General features: G+C 57.3%; 1 protein-coding gene across 2 annotated transcripts in view; it reads right to left on the bottom strand.

Moving 5' to 3' along the window:
- The window catches only part of MYOM3 (myomesin 3), a 66,146-nt gene extending 55,804 nt beyond the window's left edge, over positions 1-10,342 (bottom strand). For both annotated transcript variants that reach the window (XR_005064608.1, XM_037032880.1), the window contains exons 1-6: positions 10,286-10,342; positions 6,750-6,928; positions 6,421-6,501; positions 5,523-5,682; positions 4,655-4,812; positions 519-614 (exon numbers count right to left, since the gene is read on the bottom strand). Coding sequence is in view for 1 of the 2 variants with exons in the window: in XM_037032880.1 (XP_036888775.1) it covers positions 519-614; positions 4,655-4,812; positions 5,523-5,682; positions 6,421-6,501; positions 6,750-6,910 (656 nt within the window). In the remaining variant the exon portion in view is untranslated. The remainder of the gene's footprint in view (positions 1-518; positions 615-4,654; positions 4,813-5,522; positions 5,683-6,420; positions 6,502-6,749; positions 6,929-10,285) is intronic.
- Positions 10,343-15,194: the final 4,852 nt, after the last annotated feature.

Raw genomic sequence — 15,194 nt, 5'->3', positions numbered from 1 at the left:
GAGGGATGCAACATGCGGCAGTCCCCGAGTCATACGTATGTTGGGACTGTGCTGGCCCGCCTCCCTCCCCGTGTGCAGTCTCCTCCTGCAAAACTGTGTTTGAGACACGTCTCCTGAAAGGCCTGTCTAACTTTCCCTTCCCATTGCTTCCCCTTGCACGTGTGTCTGGATGTGAGTGCATGCGCGCGCGCGTGTGTGTATAAGGATTTATTTCTCTCCCCCAGCAAAGAGCTCTCCCAACTTGCCTAGCTCAGCATTCAGTCCTTGCGACTGGCCTCTGGGCCCACATTTCTCACTGTGGACACATTCCCACAGGGGCACATGTTATAGACCCAATTCCTGGGCCCCACTTAATTTGGATCTCCTGGGGTGAGAGGAGGGTCTTTCCCACAAACTGGTATTTTAACAAGCACCCCAGACACTCATCAACGGCTTGGAGGAAGGGTTGGAAATTCTTCTCTGGCTTCAGGGGTACTGGGGCCTGGGGGTCACCGGTGTCTTGGGGCTCACAGCCTCACCTCCTAATCTCCAGGGTCAGCAGCCCATAGTTGTTGGTGATTCGGTACTTTCCAGCAGGGAAGAGGCGAGGATCGATGTGCGTGTCGTTTTTGTACCTGTGGAGACACAGTGGCCTGTGGCAGGCAGTGTGCTTCCGAGCAGGAAGGATTCAGAGCCTCTGGACCTGGATTCCAGCCTCAGCTTTGTGCTGTGTTCTCGCCCATGTGATCCAGGGCAGCACATTCATGCTCTGAACCTCATTTGTTCTCATCTGTGAAATGGGAGTGAGAACAGCACCAACCTTGTAAGGTTGTCGTACCAAGTAAATGCGGTAGGATGTGCAAAGCTTTTCTCCAGTGGCCTGTACATTATAGACGCTCACGAGTTCATTCCCTTCTGAGAGGCAGAGAAGAGGGAGGCTGTGATTAGGGACAGCTGCTCCTCTCCATATCGGGGTGCCTCCAGGCACCAAGGCCCAGATGTTCCCTCCTCTGAGGTGGGTACCAAGGAAGGTACCTACCTCCCTGAGGTACCAGAGGTACCTCCCAGAGGTACCTACCTCTGTCCCTACCTCCCTCTCGACCCCTCAGGACACAAGTTCTTCATCTTGGCTCTTCTTAAAAGCACCAGAGGCAGCTTTAAAAATCTCCATGCCCAGATTTTAAACCCACGTCTTCAGGAATTTGCATCATAAACTGCTAATTATTCTCCTATAGGCATTCTTCTTTTATTCTAAAGGAACAGAATGGATCATGGTGCCACTAAATACTTTATCGCTCAGCCTCTTTTCTCCTAGGTGCGGCCACGTGACTAGGTATGGTCAGCAGGAAGTAAGACAAGTCTCACGTGGTCCCTTCTGCCCCTCGTTACACCGTCTCTCCTTCCATCCTGAGGCAGAACAGGGCCCTGATGAGTGCCCTCTCACATGGGAGAGACCAGGCCTGAGTCCCTGGGGAACTAATCCGTGGGCAGCGCGGCGACAGCAGCTCACCCTGTCTGCAAAGACACTCACACCAGAGAAGAGCGCGTCCTCTTATTGAAGCCATTACAAAAGGTCTCACGCCCAGGACGGCCTCGCAGAGTGAAAAAGCACAGTTTTGGGAGGTGGGACCTGAGCACCAGTAGTTTTTAAACTCTCAGGTGATTCCCAAGGGTGGTGGAGCAGATCATCCCTCTGCCCCTGGACACTGCTGCTTGCTCCGTGTGGCCACTGGGGACCCGTCCTCCCTGCTGTGGGCACTGGACAGTGAGGTGGGCTTGCCTCTTCCATCTTCCATCGTCCGTTGACGGGGGTTTGGAGCCTGAGGAGTCAGGGCTGGTTAATGAAAGCCTGTGAAAGTTACGTGGCCTTGACACACATTGCTGGGTGACCGTGGGCAAGCCAGTGCCCTTCCCTGGGCCTCTGAGTCCATGAGGCTGGTGCATGGGCAGTCTGCCCAGTGGTGACTGAGGTTGCCTCGGCTGAGAGAGGGCACCCTGGCCTCAGTGCATTGCCTTCCATGGACCTGGCTCACCTGCCTCATGCCTGGTTTGTCTCCATGGCAACCAAACAGTGCCGCACTCACACCCCACCACATAAACCCCAGGCTGTGCCTTCTTCTTAAAGAATCTCAACTAGGTCTTGTGTGGGGAGGGCGGTGCCTAACCTGAGGGCCCAATCTCTCCACCTCTCCCAGGCTTGGGGGCCAAGGTCAGGTGTCCCACCCCACTACTTATCAGAGACATTCCAGATGCCTCCGCCTGGCCAGCCTCTGCCTTTCCTAGAAAAAGCAGCGATTTCAGCTCTGGGAATGACCTTGACAGCCAGGGGCCTCCGAGCTCACTTTGCCCTCTCTCTGGGCTTCTCCTGCCTGTACAGTGGGCCCTGTTGGCATGGGCTGTGCTGATGATCCTCCACAGCAGCCAATCATAAAATAGTAATACATGAGAGAGCTGAGGCTGGGACGCACAGCCCAGATCCTAGCTCAGAGAGGTCCACATAAAAGAGTGAGATTTTTACTATTTGTCTAAATTTCCCTTCCCCTTCCATACTTTGGTGTTAGGTTTTAATTTTTAAGTCTGCTTGGCCTAGGAGACTGACTCTGACCTCAGAAAGAATCGAGCCCAGGGTCCACTTTGGCAGCATGGACGCGGCCAGACGTGGGCCTTGCCCAGCTTGCCCTCCTGTTGCCCCCGCATCCGGGAAGTACTCAACAATTGCCGAACCCATGGACTCGCCCCGGAGCCCGGTGGGCCAGGGTCTTCCTCCGGACCTGGGGGCAGTCTCTCCTGGAGCCTGGACAGAGGCCCGGAGGCCAATCCCAGGGTGTGCGTGTGTCCCTGCCAGAGGCAATTGACGGTGGAAAACCCGCCCCAGAGCCACAGGCTGGAATGCTCTGTTGTGGCAACCTCGCCCTGTTGTGACAACATTGCCGGCAGGGGTGGAAATGAGCCCTCTGCTGCGTGGCTCCCACAGAACGCTTCAGTGTGGCCCTCAGTGCCAGGGCAGGGCAGGGTGTGGCCTCCAGCCGGGACAGCTGAGGGGCTGACCTGAGCTTCGCCAGGCCCAGCTGGTGGGGGCAGTCCTCTAGCGAAACAGAAACTCACAGGCAGGACCGCCTTGGCTCCCACAAAGTCCCAGTGCCCAGCATGGTGCCTGGCACGCTGTTTTGAGTCAACGTCATCTGGCAATGGCCAGTTCCAGTGTTAACACCCTCGAGATGCCTTCTCGATTGCTCCTGGCCTAGATGCTTTCTATTTCTCTGACTTCTGAAGCATTATGTGTGCTTTATGGGAAAGAAAGAACTAGGATTCAGGCTTTCCTACTCTCTAGGCCAGCGGAAGGATATGGGCTAGGAGGCGAAAGACCCAAGTTTGAATCCTGACTCCCACTGGCTGTGTGACTTTTGACAGGTCACACTGCCTCTCTGAGCCTTGCTATCTTCACCTATGAAATGGGAATCATAGTATCTACCTCCTGGGTGGCCCCAAGGCTCGAATGAGAGGAAAGTGCGGGTCCTTGAAAGGTGGGTTCAGGTACAAGCTGTTGCTTTTCCCTTTGTGATCTTGGTTTTTGTGTGCTTATCTTCTCTCTTCTACTAGACCACGGTCTGTTTCCCTTCAAGATCTGGCTTGTATGTTACCTCCTCTGAGAAGCCCTCCTGGATTTTCCAGGTGAGGGCAGTTGCTTCCTCCACTTCACCTCCACTCTTTTACCTCAAATGTCCCCCATGAATACCCTTCTATGTTGACCTTTCCCTTCTGGACTGGGAGTTCTTGGAGGCGAGACTGTGTCTGGGTCATTTCTATACCACAGCACCTGGGACAGATTATGCTTTTCGTAAATAATTGGTTGAAATCCTGTCCTCAGCTTCCAGCTTGGCTGATCGCAGGCCTTAGACCCAGGGGAACTCAGGAAACTGCGGGATCAGCTGTGTGAATGACACGCCTCCCTCCGTGGTAGAACTGGGACCCCGGGCATGGCCATGGCCACCCCCAATTTCCACAATGCTTGTTAGGAGACACCTGCCACCTCCCCAGGGAAGACCTCCTGCTTTGCAAGCACCTTCCACATTCGGAGAGTTCTCACATTGTTGTGGCATCGAATCTTCACCAGAGGCAGGCTGGACGGGAGGCATTCAACCCATTTTGTAGAAAAGGAAACTGAGTCTGGACTGGAGAGGTTAAGAGATCCAGTTGGGACCGCGCAGTGAGTTAGTGGAGAGACAGAGCCAGGTCTGGAGCACAGAGCTCCCACTCCAGGCCTGAGCCGCTTCCCGCCGGAGGGCCCCTGCCCTCCCACCACTCTCCTGCCCCCTGCCCTGCCTCCACCCCTCACCACCCCACCTTGCCATCCTCCTTCCCCGGAGTGGCCCAGCTAGGAGCAGCTGCTTTTCCATGACACCAGAACCGTATTTTTACAAGGGCTGGCTCCCTAAGCCCAGGCGTCTTCTAGCCCCAGGCTGGCTGGGAGGCAGCTAAGAATAACTTCTCCTGAGCCTCCTGAGCAGCTGCTGCTGTGTTTTGGGGGGTAGGCAGAGCTCAGGGCCTGGGGGCTGCAGGAACTCCTGGGGGAGGACTGGGCCCCTGGGGGACATTGGGCTGTGAGGAACTCACACTCATGTAACCAAGGAGGCAAGCAAGGCAAGGACCCCCCTCTCCCACCCCAGCGGCTTACCAGGTGGCCTGGGGTGGAGGCGAGCCCTGGACGGTACAGGTCAGCAGGACCGTGGTGTGCTCCCAGACAGCATGGGAGCGCAGTGGGATCCAGAACCAGGGCCCCCGGCCGGAACACAGCTCCCTCAGCTCTTTGGCCTCCCGGACCTTCTCCTCGGTCTGGAGGCAGGAGAAGGTCTTTGAGTCCTAGAGCCGGGTGCCTCTCTCCCCCATCTTCATGGCCACCTTGCTCCCTGATACCCAGGCTCTGGAGTCAGGCCTCCGCCAGCTGGAGCCTCTGCAGCTGTATCTGAGAGGCAGTGTGGCCCAGAGGGCAGAACGTGGGCTTTGGAAACACCTGGCCTGGGGTCAAGGCCGACTCTGCCACTTACTATTTGTGAGACCATAGATAAATCCTCAGGTTCCTCTTTAGTAAACTGGGAAGACAGTAATATGCCCCTACCCCGCTGTGGGGTTGTAGTGAGGATTCAAGGAGTTGATACGTGAAGAACATGGGCCCTGAAGAAGCCCATGTAGGTATTAGCTGTTGCTCTCCCGCACGGAGATCTCTGCTGTCGGTCAGCAATAGCATTTCCTGAGGGTCCTCGGAGTCCTAGGCCCTGGGAAAGCGACTTTGCAAGCCCGATCTCGTTTAACTCACACCTCAACACTGAGAGCTGGTTCAACCACATACGTCTATTTGGAAGATAAGAAAACCGGCTCAGGAAGAATCTGTTGCTTGCCTGGTCGGTCACACAGCTGGGGGCGGGGGCACTGGGATTCAAACCCTGGTGGACAGCCAGGGTCTGCAAAGCGGGTAGAGTAAGGTGGGTGGCACGTGATGGGCCCCAGGTCTCAGGTCCCTGGGGCTCCCCAGCCCAGCCCCTTACCCGCCGTCTCAGTGCCTTGCGGTCACGTCTCTGGCGCAGCAACCACTGCGTCCGCAGAAGGGCGATGTCCGTCCTCTCCAAGTCATTGCCGAAACGCACCCGCTTCTGCCCTCGCTCCTCCAGCTCCACCGTGGAAGTCCGGCGCCTCAGCTGGGCCTCCCTGGGCAGCGACAGAGGGTGCAAATGGCTGAGAACCTAGGGTTGGTGGCTGGAGGGGAGGGCATCCCAGCCGATGCCGACACCCAGCATTGCCGCCTGCACTTTAAGCTTCTTGAGGACAGAATAACTTTTAATTCTCTCTAGCTTCCAAAAATACCCGGAATGGGTCCGGCATTCAGTAGGTGCATAATAATAACCACTCTCAAGTGGTCTGCAAGGCTCTTTCACAAACCGTTGTTCCTCTTGTTTCCACTGCAACCAGGTAGACAGGGGTCAGTCTTGCCGTTTTGTAGAACAGACCCCCGAGGCCCAGTGACTTGCTTCGGAGCAGCCAGGACCACAACCCAGGCCTCCCAGCCCACGAGGCGGCCTCCTGATGTTCTCATGCTGAGAGGCCTCTCCAGTCTTGGGGCTCGTTGGAAACTTGGGGCTGGTTTACTTGCTGCTCCTCTCTGCAGCCCCCTCCCACACCTTGTGCGGCCAGCTGGTGCAGGTGGACCCCCCACCCTCCCTCTTGGGGATGGTCCCCCGCTACTGCCTGTGAATGTATCCAGAAGGTGTGAGGTGCGCTCTGTGGTCAGGTAGCCCTGGGCTTTGACCTTGGCATAGGCCTTTATTCTAGATGTGTCACTCTGGTAGCTTCTTTAAGCCCAGTGTGGGAGCCCCGCATGGTGGCAGGGGACTGGACAGGGTGGCCCCTTCTCAGCCCAGCGCTCTCTGGAAAGGTTGCCTGACTTACCAAGATGTCTCTGCAGTGGCCGTCAGAGCCAGGGCGGCTGCGAGGGCGTAGTCTGTGGCGCTGAACTGGTACTCTTCCTCGCTGCCCGGGAGAGAAGGGGTTATGGCTTCGGCAGGTTTGCCGGGCATCTGGCCGGGGCTCCCTGAGTTTAGGGCTATGTCCATCCATCTCAGCCTCAGGGAGCAGCAGGCATGGCTGTGCCTCCCTCCTCACACTGGGGTCTCAGAAAGCAGGCTGTGCCCCCTCCTTCGGACAGAGTGGTGCCTCCCCCTCAGACTGGGACCCTGGGGATGGGGCAGTGGCCGGGGTGGGGTCCCTGATGCCCCCACCTGCTGCGGAAGGTCCGCCTGCGCACCGAGGACCCCATGTGTAGGCTGTGCTGCCGCTGCTCCTTCTGCTCCTCCTCCTGGCGGCGTTCCAGCCTGTGGACCTCCACGGTCTGCGGAGGCTGGGGCTCCCCCGCAGGCCCCGGGCTGTGCGGCAGCGTCATGGCTGTAGGAACAACCCCCTGCCAAACCAAGGCTACATGGTCACTTCACCGGTCCATCCCCCCCCCCATGTGGTCCCAGCACCTCTGGGAGGTTTGTGGGGTGAGGAAGTGGGGGTTCTCTCTCCAGTGGGCAGACAGGGGGACGGAGGCCTGAGAGGGAGAGGGACTTGCCCAAGGGGACAGAGGTGGGCTCTGTGCTCTGAGCCTGGCTTATCTACCACCCGACGTGTTCCCCAGCTGAGTGAGCAGAGCCCCACTTTGGGGATCGGGTTCCAGCGGCAACCCTGTCCTTGCTTGCTGTGTGACCTGAGGGGCAAGGCCTTGCCTTCTCTGGGCCTCAGCTTCCCAGATGATTGATCTCGGTGATGTTCTATGACTCAGGGTGGGCAGCTGTCCTTGCTCTTCCTGCATCCGCTGCACTCGGTCCCACCTCTGTGTCTTTGCCTGCACTGGCTTCCTCAGCTGGAGAAGCTTCTCCGCCTCCTGGCTTGCTCACCTCTGTTCACACCTCAAAGCCCAACCTGAGCTCACATGAGTGCCAAGGTTGAGCGGGGAGAGCCTGTGTCCAACCACCTGACTGTGATCCCAGCTTCTCAATCTAGTTAAGTGTGTGACCTTGGACAAGACTTGATGACTTGGTTTCCTCATCTATGAAATGGGTCTACCAACCTCCCACAGGGGTTGGAAAGGTTTGATGAGTGCCTGACACATATTAGGTACTATGTAAGTGGTAGACATCGACATTACATTTCTAAGAGCTGCTGAAAATCTACAGGCCCCCTAGAATTTTCCCTCCTCGAATCCCTTTTGTACTTTGTATTTGGACTTCACAATTTAGTTCTGATTTAAAAAATACCTCCTCTTTCCAATGCATTACCCTGGTCCCTGCAACAATCCAGACAACACAGCTCCATTATCATCCTATTTGGCTCACGAGGAGGGAAGGGCTTGCCCAAGGTCACACAGTGGGCCGCTGGTGGGGCCATGACTGACCAGGTATACCCAGAGCTGAGCTTTCTTGACCTCTATGTCATGCACCTACTCAGAGCCAGGCCTTGGCTGAGGCCAGGCACACAGTGGGCCCCATGTCCTTTCTCCTTATAAGGGATTCACGACAGAGGGGTCCTCCCCTGCATTCCCGAGGCTCAGGGCAGGGCCCCTAGGTCATGGTCCGTGGAGCTGGGTCAGACTGGTCTGGAGGAGGCTCAGGGGTCAGGGAGCGAGTTCTGGAGAGGGAGGCGAGGAGGCAGGAAGCCCCTGAGCTAGCTGCTTTGAGTTCTTGTCCTGGACCCTCTCCCAGATGGGGGCCTCAGTGTCACTGCTGGGGCTTGAGGGCCCCTCTGAGACAAAGCTCTAGGATGCTCGGGGGAGTCCCTGGAATGGCTTTGACACCTCCTCCAGGTGGGAATTCTGGGCAGCAGGCCCCTGACTGGGGAGGGTCCTTGCTGAGCTTGGACCTGATATAGACCCTGACCGTGAAGGAGAAAGCAGAAGAGAGTGACACTCCAGCCCCATCCTGTCTGCTCCCACCAGGCTGAGCTCTGTCCTGGCTGCCCCTCCTACTGAGGGGCCTGTGTGTGTGTGTGTGTGTGTGTGTGCTGAGCTGGGTGTGGACAGGGAACCCAGGTGACCATTTCTCCAAGTTCATGGCGTGGCAAGGGGCCCACTGGCTCGTCAGAGATCCTCGGCCTGTGGTGGGTGTCAGGGGCTCAGGCTGCCAGATGTCACTCACGGTGGGTATTTNAGGGTCCTTGCTGAGCTTGGACCTGATATAGACCCTGACCGTGAAGGAGAAAGCAGAAGAGAGTGACACTCCAGCCCCATCCTGTCTGCTCCCACCAGGCTGAGCTCTGTCCTGGCTGCCCCTCCTACTGAGGGGCCTGTGTGTGTGTGTGTGTGTGTGTGTGTGTGTGCTGAGCTGGGTGTGGACAGGGAACCCAGGTGACCATTTCTCCAAGTTCATGGCGTGGCAAGGGGCCCACTGGCTTGTCAGAGATCCTCGGCCTGTGGTGGGTGTCAGGGGCTCAGGCTGCCAGATGTCACTCTCGGTGGGTATTTATGGACTCCTTCCAGTTCCTGAAAGTTTGTTCCTTTGGGGTGTCCACAAAGAATACCCAAGAGAGACTGGATTACTGAGGGGTGTTAGCCAGGACCAGGGGCCTGGTGCCATGGCCTCAGCTGAACAGGACAGGACATGCACCCCTCGGGTGCCCGTCTGGTTGCTCCCGAGGGAGAGGGTCTGCCTGCACCCAGAGGATCGCAGTGCCGATTCTGCTCTTCCCTCCTGACAGCCCTGCGAGAGCTGCTGGGTACCACTCCCGGTTGGGGGGCGGCACAGCTTTCCCGGGACTCTGTGGCCCCAGCAGCTGAGGCTTAACATTCCCTGGCATCAGCGGCTGGCTCCCTTCCCCGGATGCTTTGTCCCAGTTAGCAGAGTGGGTGGGCCTGGCGCTCCTCCCTGACCTCCTGGGCTTCCCGAAACCAGACCCCCGGCTTTAGCGGATGAGCCATCGGTTCTTTTTAAAGCACTGACTGAGGCTCAGGATTAAGCGTCAAGAATGCAGCCTCCCCTGCCCTCTTCCCAGAGCTGTGGGTGCCTGGCGGGGAAGGGTCAGCAGGGTGAGGGCCAGGTGAGAAAGCGCCCCCCGGCCTCTCCGGGGGGTGCAAAGCCCTGGGCAGGAGGTCCTGCCACTTGGCCACCTTCCTCCCAGGCCTCAGCGTGCTTTCGCACTGGCCTCTGCCGGGCAGCCCCGGAGGAAGCAGGGTCAAGGCGGCCCTCCCCTTCCTCAGGAGGGAGAGAGAGTGCCCAGAGTCCTCTGGTCCCGTGGGTGGGAGCAGAGGCAGCCCGTCCAGCCTCTGCTGTGGCTCCACCAGCTTCTGAGAGGCAGCTGCCACAGGGGAACGGGGGCAACTCCTGCCCTGTCCGGGCCTCAGTTTCCTGCCAGGCTGGATGGGTGCCCTCCTGGCCCTGCAATCTGTGCCCAGAGGGCTTGCTCTCTCTCCCTGCCCACTGACTGGGTCTGCCAAGCATGACCCGGCCAGCACTGCTTAGGTTGGCTGGACCTACTGGACCAGTTTGCTGGTCCACTTCCCATGTACCCCCAGATGTCTTCCCTCCACCCCCAGCCTTTGCATCACAGAAAATTCAGTTCGGAAGACCCAGGGCCACGTAGAACAGTGAGATGGACAGAGATTTCTAGGCTCCCCTTCCATTTTAATTCGGGTGCTGCCTAAGCACCTGTCTACCTTCTCTCTTCAAATCTCCTGGGCTCCTTTTCCAGCACACGCATGCACACAGCCCACTTCCCGATGGGAAGTGAGGGTCTCACTCCCTGGAGGTGTCCCTCCCCACCCTGATCCCTGGAGGCAACTTACAGGAGCAGCGTGTCCACTCAGGTGTCTCCGGGGAGCTGACTTCAGAGGACGACGAGCGGATCCTTGGTCTCTTCTTGCCCTGGGCTCAGCCGGCACAGGAGGAAAATGTGATCCTGGAGCCCGCACGCAGGGGCCTTAAATATAGCAGCGCTGAGACCAGTGATGACAATGGACGAGGGCTCTAAGGGGTGGTGGTGAAGGAGGGGCCGTTCCTCCCTCTGCCGCTGCTGCTGCTCCTCCGGCTGCAGCAACAGGTGGAGCTGTCCCCACCCCCACCGGGCCTCCCTGGCCGCTCCTCCTTCGTCAGCAGGGTCCCTTCTGCCCAACTCCAGCCCCCCAGGAAAGTGGAAAGAAGGGAACAGCTCCAGCTTGGGTGTATGGAGAGCAGATAAGGGTAATTTCCCGGCTGCTGGGCATTCTCATCTGAATTCTCCCCGCACTGACCCGTGCCTTGGGGAAGATGCCCAGCATCTCCAATCTGATTCCCCTCCTAAACATGCAGACAGTGAGTCTGGGCACCCAGACTTCATGAAGATGGTGGAAGGCATAAACCTAAACATGAGCAGTGCTGGAAGTTATCACTGGCTAAAATGGAAGTATGTGGCTTCTCGTCTCTCTGCCTCCCCCACGAGTGACTGGCCCAGCCCCTGTGCGGCCCTGGCCACGTGTAAATGAGGGCATGGCACCAACAGCAGGCTAGTGGTGAGCCATCTCTTCTTCGCTGTCCAGGTTCCTGAGGATGTCACCGTGGCCGATGTGGGACCCTTCTTCCCAACCTTTGCTGCCCTCTTCCCCCATCTCGGTTCTTTTCCCTCACATGGCTCGAGCCTGCCCTTTGCCAGGCCCGGTGGGCACTGAGGATATCGAAGCGAATAAGATAAGACCCATGGTATGACGCAACTAGATGGGAGACCGGCCGTTACCACAAGAGGGATCAGGAAGGCGAGCCCGAGCCAGGTCTCAGGGCATGGTCAGGTTTGGGGAAGGCTGTGCCGGCTCTGGTCCTGAGAGCAGTTTCCCCCCCTTCACCCCATTCTGGGGTTTGGGGGACCAGAGCGATGGTGCCTGTCACTCCGCCTACTGCCTTGGGGCCTCTCACTGGAGGGGAAGAGAGAGAGAGAGAGAGAGAGAACAAACTGATCTCTTAGTCGAAATCCCACTCCGCCACCCCCTTTGAAAGCCCCCGTCTAGGCGTTCTCCCCTCCTCCCTGGCCTCAGTGCTAAGAGCATCTTTTGGGGGCCACCCTTGGCAGCCCTCTCCCACCTCATATCGGGCTGACCCAGGGCTTTCCCGGGCTCACATTGACGCATTCACTGGGAGTGGGAGTGTGTACATACAGCAAAGAGGGACGTCGGCTTCCAGTCCAGCAGGGGACTAACGTTTAGACCAGTTCTGTCCCCTCTTTCCCCCAAATCAGCCTGTGGAGGTGCCACCACCCCTCACGTGCCATACGACCTCAGGCAAGTCACTCAACCATTCAGGGTCAGGTGTCTGTACAGCGGGGTCAGTGAAGCCTGCCTCGCAGAATGATGGAAAAGGTCTATCTAGGAAACAGCCCCTGGTCCCCAGTACCTCCGTGGGGTCCCCAGTTTGCTGACTGAGGGCCCCACCGAGAACTGCGCGGCTCTAGGAATGCCGAGGGCCTTCTCCCGCCTACCCTTCTGGGTGTGGGATTCCTGTGTACCCCTCTGCTGACCACACCCCAGTGATGCCCTCACCCCTCACCGGGGATCCTGACGTGTGTCAGTGTGAACACAGCTGGCCCTTGGGTCACGAGGCTGCGGGGACGCTACACTTGCAACTGTGCAAGTCGGTTTGAACGCCAGTCTCTGGCACCTGTGCTCACCAGTGGGAGCACCAGGGCCTCATCTCTGGGCCTCAATTTCTTTTAAATTGGAAAAGTGGAGATAAGCTCTAAGATAGCAGGGAATTCGCCTGCCTGTGAGACAAAGCTTCTCTATGGTAGCAAATGCTGCCTCAGGTTCCTCTCCCTGCTCCCAAAGCTTGGTCAGAAGTCAATGACGGGTAAGACCCCTCACAGCGGGGGGTGGGGGGGGGCAACCTAAGCCAGACTCCATCACTTGGGAGGCCTTCAGGGAAGGACTGGGGGGCTGCAACAAAGAGCAATGGACTCTCACCCCCCCCCCCCCCCCCCCCCCCCCCCCCCCGCCGGCTTTGACAAAGCCTGAGTCCCCATGTTCTCTGGGAGAAGTGCTTCCTGGCTCTAATCCCCTTAAGCCTGAATACCTGTTGGGGAGGGGTGCAGCTCCTTGCCTTGCTAGAGCGTGTCCTGGGGGAAAATCTGGTGTCACAAAGATTTCCTGATAAACCTGTGAAATCGGTTCTGCTAAGAGTGCTTTCATTCATGTGTTAAGGGTTCGAGCAGGAAACCCTAAAACTCTGTTCCTGACAGACTCTGACTCATACTCAGATTTCTTTGAAATATTATCTACTGTTTGATCCTTGCTGCCCTGTATTCCTGTGTATTACAACCCAATAAAAGCCCCTGGAGGAGGGAGCTCAGGGCCTTTTTCCTCTGGGAAAATGGCCACCTCTCCTCCCCAAGCAGAGCACATCATGTCTCAGTCATGATTACTCTCATTCGTGGCAGCTGGGGGAACTTGCGAGGAAAGTCGCCCCCACAATGAGCAAAATAGAACCAGAGGCATGGACACAGGGAACAGACTGACGGGGTCTGTGGGGGGAGGCAATGGTGGAAGGAGGGGAAGGCCCTAGTCAAAGAACGTGTATGAGTGGACCACGGACATGGGCAAAGTTGTGGGGATGGACTGTGGGAGCGGGGGGCTGGGCCGGGAAGGGGAGGGCAAAGGGGAAACAGTAAGGACAACTGTAACAGAATAACAATAATCAAAAATGAGAAAATACTTATTATGCAGAATGGTTATGAGGGTGAAATGTGTAAAAGTTCCGGTACAGTACCTGACTCGCGGCTAATACTCCTCAAAATATTTCCTCTTTATCTTCCCGTCCCTTCTCTTCTTTTCCCTTTTATTGCCCTCCCTGGACTTGGGACCATTTAGGACAGTTCTTTGGACCCTGTTTCACCTACCGCCCACCCTGAATCCCAGCCCTGTTTCCAGAGAGCAGCAAAGCTGTCATTGGCTGATTCCACCCACAAGAGCAGAACTGTCCAGCCCGAAGCGTTCTCCCGGCTCCCCAACTTATCCTGTACTCCATCGCCTTCCCCTGCCTCTGTCACACTGCACTGCAGGTCATTCGAATTACTGTTCTTCTCTCACTTACAAGTCGAATGGATCTCCCTCTGTGCCCTCAGCCACAGAGTGGGAAGGGAAAATGGACTCAGACCGCCTGGGGGCTGAGTGGCGGGTGGGCTGGGGCCTCAGAGCTGCGTCGGCCAGCATTGGTGCCAGCGGGTGAGGCTGATTTGTCTGTTATTTCTCCGTATATTCCTGCCTCAGCTCACTGTCTTCATCCTATCTCACTTTCTGGAAGGTAAGGTAGGGGCAGCAGGGGACGAGCCTCGGTGTTGACATCTGGCCACAGCCTCCTTATCCAGGCTGCCGCTCAGACCTGGGAGGGCAAGGGGGATCTGGCCCCGTGGGGCCCTGGAGGAGCTCCAGTCCCATTGGCCCCTCTTCTCTGGGTGGAACCTCGGGCAACCCCCCTGTGTTGCTGGGGGCTGGGGCTCGGGAGGCCTGAGTTCTGCAGGCACCCAAGAAGCCCTACCTGCATCCAGGAGGCGTTACGAGGGTGACCCTGGGGAGGTGATTTGAGACCATGGACAGGAAAATTCTTCCCTCAATATGCCTGAGATGAATCACTAAAGGTGCTTGTAGAAAATCCAGATTCCCCAGGAACCAGGGATTTAGTGAGGGCGGAAGGCTGAGGAAGGTGTATTATCCCGAAGCTCCCCAGGGGATTCTCATGATTAGGAAACCAACCTGGGCAGGTCACCTGCCTGAACACCATCCCCTCCTTGCAAATATCAATGAGTACAACCTATCTGAAACTTGTCCAGGTGACGGCTTGGGTCACACAGGAATGCCAAGGTCCTGGCCCAGCTCCCGGGGGCCTGGAACAGTGCCCTCTAGTCTGTTCCGACTGGAACTGCAAGGCTGGGCTGCCTGCCTAGGGGACGGAGACCTTACGGGGTCAGGCAGCCGGCTGTTTGCTCCTCAGTTGGGATTGGTCTTGCCTGGAGAGGGTCACAGGGCTCAGAGCCATGCACCTCTCTCCTCAGGCTCTCAAACTCTGCCCTTAACAGTCATGGAGTAGTTGGGACGTCTGTCACCCCAAGGAGCTTAGCTTTGTGGCCCTGTGAATGGGAAGAAATGTTTATGGCTTTTAATTAAAAAAACCCCTCTGTGTTGCCATGTCCCACTTACCTTTGACCAAGTTCACCCCGAGTGACAGGAAGCAGACTTATCTGCAGTGTGGGGAGAGGGGGAGCATCGTTAACTTCAATTCAGCGGGTGCTAAGAGGAAGAGAATGGGCTTGGGGTAGGGAGGCAGCCGCCCTCTCTTAGGGAGGTATCTAAACCAGCGACCCTGAAATGTTAAATATTAATGACAAATGCTGTGTCGCAGGAAGTGGAGGATGGGGAAGGGAGGCATGTCTGTCTGGGTGCAGAGAAAGGAGGGCACTGCACACACTTCCAGGAGGTCACACAGAGGCAGCTGGGCTCTGGTCCTGTATCTCAGAAATGCTCGGATAGGGCTTCGGGACAGGAAGTGATGGGGGTGCTTGTCCCTTAGGGACCCCGTTGGGGCCCTCCCCTCCTAAGTGTCATCTTTTAAAGAATCCACACCGGTGTGGAAAGTTCTTTCTCTTGATGAGGAAAACAAGCACTCGATCTGAGCTTCGACTGTGTCATGAGCTCAGTGAGGGGCCATTGGGTGGGTCCCTTCTCCCCTCTGGGCCTCAGT

Source organism: Sturnira hondurensis, unplaced genomic scaffold, assembly GCF_014824575.4.
Source record: "Sturnira hondurensis isolate 20B ecotype Veracruz unplaced genomic scaffold, ASM1482457v3 Scaffold0021555, whole genome shotgun sequence".
NCBI classification, from domain to species: domain Eukaryota; kingdom Metazoa; phylum Chordata; class Mammalia; order Chiroptera; family Phyllostomidae; genus Sturnira; species Sturnira hondurensis.
Note: the sequence above shows the minus strand (reverse complement) of the source record. Positions and strands in the feature narration are given on the sequence as shown.